The 6,175-nt window shown below is 62.2% G+C and overlaps 1 protein-coding gene across 2 annotated transcripts in view; it reads right to left on the bottom strand.

The window, feature by feature from the left end:
• Positions 1–1,527: 1,527 nt before the first annotated feature.
• The window catches only part of VAC14 (VAC14 component of PIKFYVE complex), a 116,960-nt gene continuing 112,312 nt past the window's right edge, over positions 1,528–6,175 (bottom strand). Inside the window, exon 19 of one of the 2 annotated variants that reach the window (XM_002826618.6) lies at positions 1,528–2,183. In XM_002826618.6, coding sequence (XP_002826664.1) covers positions 2,021–2,183 — 163 coding nt within the window. In that variant the 3' untranslated portion in view covers positions 1,528–2,020. Of the gene's footprint in view, positions 6,105–6,175 lie in introns of both variants that reach the window. The other variant, XM_054534095.2, reaches the window with a different exon arrangement.

The following is a 6,175-nucleotide window of genomic DNA, read 5'->3' as shown; positions in this document are numbered from 1 at the left end:
CGCCGCGCTCCGGGGTCGCGGGCCTCCGGCGGGCGGCGCGGGCCATGTCGCAGCGGGGCTGGCGGGCGGCGCGGGGGGCGCGGCGCGGGCAGCTAGCGGCGCAGCCTCGGCGCGGGGACTGACGGCGGCGGTAATCCGAGCCGCCGAGGATCGGGCGTCACGTGGGCGCGGCGGAGGGGGGACCGCGGGGAGGGAGGGAAGGAGGGCGGGCCGCGCGGGAGGGAGCTGTGGGAACGGCCGCGCGGGCGCAGGCCCATTCACGGCCAGAAACCAGGGCTTTGAAATCCGAGCCCGGGCGCTGCCAGACTGGTCCGGCGAGCGGGGCCGACGGGCGCGGGCGCCACCGCGGGTCGGGGGGCGGCGCTGGGGCGGGGCCCTCCCTGCCCACGCGGGAGCGGGACGGGCGGTTGGGCCTCAGCCCCCGGGCAGGGGCTCCACGATATCTTCTGGCCTTTGGTCTGGGGCGGGGGGCTTCTCGCGCTTCTAAAGACAGGCAGTGGGTACAGTGGTGGGATGGGGTCGGTGCATCGGCTGGATGGGTGGGATACACGGCACAGAGCAGGGCGCGGGGTATCGTAGAGGCGCCCGCCTTGGGACGTTTCATCGCAGGCACAGACCTTCCTCAAGTTCGGACCCTTCCAAGTTCCTTGGCTCCTTTTCCAAGTGGTGCCGATGCCACCCGGATGGGGTGCCCGAGGCTGGGCTTTTGGGGGGCAGTGGTAGTCTCCTGGGCCTTGGACAACCTCCTTCCTCGCGGGTGGGGGCTCGTGTCGGACCTGCAGAGCAGAGCTGGACTGTCCCTGGTCTCTGCTGCCTGAGTCCACAGTGGGTGCGATGCACACACGTGCATGGGGTAGCAATGTCAAGCGCAGCCTGTCCTGGAGACTCCAGGCAGGGAAACCCACCCTGGGCGGCAGCATGATGGTGGGGGCGCACTCTGGGGAAGAGCAGGCACAAGCTCCTTCTCCCCTACTCCATGGGCCCGAGGGAGCCAATTACAAGCTCATTAGGAGACCAAGCCCAGGGTTCCCAAAGCCTGGGGGAAGGTGGTGCTCCTGCCGGTGAGGAGGGGCTTTCCGCGGAAGCAGTGGTTGGGGCACCTGCCCCTCCCTGGACGGCTCTGGGCTTTTCCTCCCCTTGCCCTGTGATCTGCAAAGTGTTCTGCAGTGTGCATTGCCCTTTCATCCAGGAACTCCTGGGGCTCAGGTCCCATCTCCCCAGTGGAGAACTCCCATTGCCCCAGGGAGTCAGGATGAGAAAGGCAGATTAGGGGCTTGGGGAAGGCAGGGTTCAGGATTCCAGGGCAGGCAGTGCATGGTGCTCTCTAAGAGGGTGCAGGTTCCAGAGGTGGGGACCTAGGCTCTAAGCCCATGGCTTAGAGTGAGTGACCACTCAGTTGAGTGCAGGGACCAGGCCCTGGGGCAGCCAGTACTCCTTGGGGCCATCATGAGACTCGATCTCCAGGACAGAGGGTGAGGCCCCTGGGCAGCTGCAGGTGTCAGCTGGGAAGGAGCAGGCTGGCTCGGGTTGAGGGTTTTCTGTTATTTCTTTATTGGGGTGGGGGTGGGGTGCATCATTCAGATCTTTGTGCTGGTGCCTGTGTGCATACAAGTACACACACATACACACACACGTAGGCATGTGTTCACGTATGTATACATGTACACACAAGGCCAGAGCTCTGGTGTGCTGCAGGAGGGGCAAGCTCTTTTTCCAAGAGGGTATTAGAAAGAGGTTGATTCCAGAGGATGAGTGGTCTCTGAGGCTATAGCCCCCCACAGGGCAGGCAGCCAGCTCTGCCTGAATGCCAGGGTGCAGCCCACAGCGCTGGAGGCCTGGGGACTGGACTCTGAGAGGAGCTTGGGCAGACATAGCAGCCTCCGGCCCCAACACTGCCCTGGGCTGGCAGTCAGGCCCAGCCCTGGTCCTGACAGGCAGGTCCTTGAGCTCCTCAGGAGGGCGTGACGACCCTGAGTGCTTCATGGGACCACTCGGTGGGCCCTCCTCCGTCCCAGGCCTGTCAGAGGACAACCCTCCGGTCCAGGTGGTCCCCACGCCCGCTCCGCTGGTGCCGCACTTCCAGGTGCTTGTTCTGGACCTTCTCAAAGTGCTGCAGCAGCTCTGCGTAGTCGATGCTAGGGGAGTCGGCTTTCTGGGACTTGGGGGCTGCCTTTAGACTGTCTCTGGGGAGAGGGAGCAGAAATGCTCAGCGTCAGGGATCAGCTCACAGGGGGGTTACTGCTGAAGGGCAGTGGGGTCAGGGGCAGAGCCACAGGCTGGTGGGCTCGGCCTCTGGGCGTCTGTCTCAGGCCTGGCAACTCTTCCCTCATGGCAGGCCCCAGAGCTGGGAAGCCCCTGAGCATCCCCCTCTTCCGCAGTTGGTGGGAACAGCCAACACTGCTGCTTGGCTATTGCCCCCGGCCTGTGGGCTGGCGATGGCGCCCAGAGCAGGCATCGCATTGGGAAGCATTTCCTGTTTACGAGTGGCTCCCTTTGGGGTGAAAGCCAGGGATAGCAGCCAGCCAGGAAGCCAGCTGGGGCCTGGAACAGGGTCGGGGGAGACGGGGGAGGTGGCAGCTTGGCCCTTTCTCTGAGAGGCAGGGCTAGGACTGGGGAAAATGAGAAGTGCTGAAGAGCCTCTGCTGGGCCCTCCACTTGGCAGGACATTTGTTTTTGAGTGTTGGGGCCCCAAGGCCTGCAGTCACTCACTGTCCCTGGGAGGAGGAATGCTGGTCTCACCACTGGACATGGCTATAGCTCCTACATTCCTGTTGCTGCCACCCTCTCCAGTTGCTCTGTATAGCAACACAGGTTGTGCACTGCACAGCTAGTGTGCATGATGCTCCCTATAATCGTGCAATGCGGTAGCCTTGCTGTCCCTGTCAAGCCCAGTGCTTAGCTTGCCCCTGGGGATGAGATCCCCTTGGGCTCCTGTCCCATTCCTACTCACCCTCCAGCAGTGTCTCATGAAATGTTCTGCTCCCTCCCTTTGGCCTCACTGGTTTGGAGGAGCAGATCCATGTGGGCTAGGAAGTTATCTGTTTCCAGGTCCTGAGGCCTGGTGGCCCTGGGAAGGGGTCTCAGGAAGACTGTGGGCTGCTCAGCTAAGCAGAGAATCTTGGGGCCCTTCAAGTTTATGAAAAGATGCCAATTGGCAGGGCCGGGAGGTGGGGGTGCAGGCAGTGGCAGAGCACAGGATCTAGACAGACCTGGACCCAACCATAACTCCACCGCTTCTTAGTGGTGTGACTTGAGCACGTGACTGTTTCCTCGTCTGCAAAGCGAGGGCTGCCTAAGGAGCGGCCCTGGGGTGGCTGCCAAGATGCCTTGACACGATGTGTAAGAGCTTCACCTGGTGTCCAGCCCCAGCTTAGGTACCTGGCAGGTGCCACTGTGGCTACAGTTCTGCCCCTCCAACGTGAGGCCAGCCGGGGCCCAGCAGCTTGAGGGTGGAAATAAAGGAGGCCACTTTGGGGGAGACACAATGGAGCTCCCCCAAACCGAACTCTTGGCCATGAGTTCAGTCCAGCAGGAAGAATCAACGGCCAGAGCCTGACAGTTGCTTCAGGTGGCCCACCAGCCTGCTGGGCAGGACCGGGGCAGGGGGACTCTTCCCACAGTTGAGATGCCATCTGGGGCCTGGAGGCGGCCTCCTGCACCCCTGCTCAGCTCTGCCTGCCCACACCTGTTCCCTTCCCGCCTCCCTGCTAAAGATGCACCACCAGAAAACATCTTGGACGTGTCTATGGCTGCGGCTGCTGCTTTTCTGGGCCTGGCACTCCTGCCTCCCTAGCGGGGCTCAGCTGACTTTAGTTCAACAAAGATCAAAAGCAGCCGGGTGGGGCCCATTCTAGAGGGCCAGGCTGTGGGCAGTGTTCTAGGCTGTGGTTGCTACTGGGAAGGGACCTCCCAGGCACAGTAACCCTGGGGCCCAGGTGCCACTGCTCCAAGAGAGAAGCCTGGACTTCTGAGGAAGCCAACGGCCACCCCGGAGCTTGCAGCCCTAAGTCCAGGCTGTGGCCAGATGCTCCTCTAACCCACTTAGGCCAAGGCCACACGTGTGACCCTAAAGTGTGTCTTCTGATGCTGGGCACCCACAGGTCTGTGCGTTGCTCCCCATGACACTCCTGGCAAGCCAAGGCCTTAGGTTAGGGGAGCTTACGGGCCTTTAGAGAGATGCTTTCAGCACTGGATGGCAAACCCGGGGAGATGGCGTCGGTGTGGCAGGGTTGGTGGGGGTGGGCCCTTAGGGTGGCAAGAAGTCCTGCTCCCTATGATGAGAAGACCCTTCCTGGCCTGAGATCTTGGGAGCAGGGCAGGCTGTGTCACTGGGGGTGGGTGACACTGCCTGGGCTGCTGAGCACAGAGGTCAGGCCCACTCTTCCTGCCCCACCTAATGCAGATGGCCGCTCTCAGGCCCTGCACATCTTCTGTAGGTTCATAACCACTCTCGGGCACCGAGGCTGAGGCCAGCCAGCCCACAGCACAGTGTGGCGAGTCCAGGACTCAGGGCCGGCTCTCACTCTTGCCATCCCACCCATGCACCTGTTGCCAGCTTTTTCTTAGAGGTTCCCTCCTGCCTTACTGAGGAGACAGTCCCTGGGGAGTGGCCCAGAAGCCAGGGGGTGGGGGAGCTGTGGTCCCCAGGGCCTTGATGGCGCCTGGAGCACACAGAACCAGGGATGGGCGAGGAGTGTACAAACTCTCCCAGCTGTTCCCGGCTCCAAGGCCTGCCCCGCAACTCGACCCTGTCTGCCAGCTGTCTGCCCCTCCCAGGGCTGGGACTGTCCGCAGCTCCCTTCCCAGGGTGTGAGCCGTCCTCCGGGCCCCACCCTGCAATCTGACCCCTCCCCCAGCTGTTCCGAAGGCCCCTGGCATGCCCACTGCTTCTGTGCCCCTATCTATGGTATCTCTTCCTAGGTCATTGCAAAGAAAGGCTGGGGGTCCAGGGCATTGAAGGCTAGGGGGTGCCTCACACACCCATTTAGTCTAAATGTGCATTTACTGACTAAGTAACCAAGAACCCAGAGAGGGCACTGGGCTTGCTGGAGGTCACACAGTAAATCCATGGCGGAGCTCACACCAGATCCTACTCTAGGCCTGCAAAGCATCCATGACCCTCAGAATCTTCTACCCAGAGGCCTCAACCCCTTGGCTCAAGACTTCCCTGACTGACCATGGGAGATTCTGAGGAAAGCCTCATTTTCCCAGCTTCCCTCTGCAAACTTGTTCTACCCTGGTTTGAGGAGTATGACTGCTCTGAGCCTCTGCTCTCCTCCCAAGACAAGGAGATCAGCACGCGGAGCCCTGGGAGAGGCAGGGCCAGCTCCCTGGCCAGGAGGACTCCCAGGAAGGCAGGCTGGTTCCCACAGGGAGACTGGAGGTCACAGGGAAGCAGCCCTTCCTGCCTCCTCCCTGCTTCCGGCTGCACCTTCCCCTCCCGGGTGCCTGCCAGGTTGACCCTAACACTATGGGGCGTTAGAAGGGCCAAAGCAAAGGCTGGGCCAGTGAGGCCTGGTGCGGCTTCTGGGCCTCTCTCGGAGTCTCTCAGGAGCTGACAGCACTCCGGCCCCAGGAACCCACACGCGCGCCCCACTCCATGGCTGACCCTGCTCCCCTGGGGACACTGCATCAGGTGCTGTCTTCTGGGCACCCCGAGCAGCTGGGGTGGCAGCCGGCTCAAGGCCTAGTCCTGCCACTGCAGGGCACTGCCTTCTGGGGGAATGGGGCAGGGAAGGCATGAGCCTGTCTTGGTTGGGGCCACACTTTCTAGGGGTTCAGCCTCTCCAGCTGGCCTGGGGCAGAGAGCCTATCAGGTGCCCCACACTCAGACACCGGAGGGCCACTCTGGGTGGGAGGGGCAGTGGGAGCTGATGCCAGCGGTGTGGAGGGCACAGGGCCTCCGGGCAGGCCTGTCTCAAGGCTGCCTGTATCCATCGCAAAGGCGGGCACCCGAGGCCCTTTGCTGGAGCAAGGCGCCAGGCTTGCTGAGTGGCTCTAACAGCCTGGGAGGGAATTCTAGACACACAGGGCATCTGATGCAAGCTGGGCGCGCTCCATTCAGCGTAAATCTTCTCAGTGGCTCTGCTGGTTTCCATGGCGACCTGACAAGTGAAATTTTCCATCTCGGATGCCAAATGCCTGTGGATGAGGCAAAGCCTCCAAGGGTTACCAA

This window comes from Pongo abelii, chromosome 18 (genome assembly GCF_028885655.2).
Source record: "Pongo abelii isolate AG06213 chromosome 18, NHGRI_mPonAbe1-v2.0_pri, whole genome shotgun sequence".
Taxonomy (NCBI): domain Eukaryota; kingdom Metazoa; phylum Chordata; class Mammalia; order Primates; family Hominidae; genus Pongo; species Pongo abelii.
Note: the sequence above shows the minus strand (reverse complement) of the source record. Positions and strands in the feature narration are given on the sequence as shown.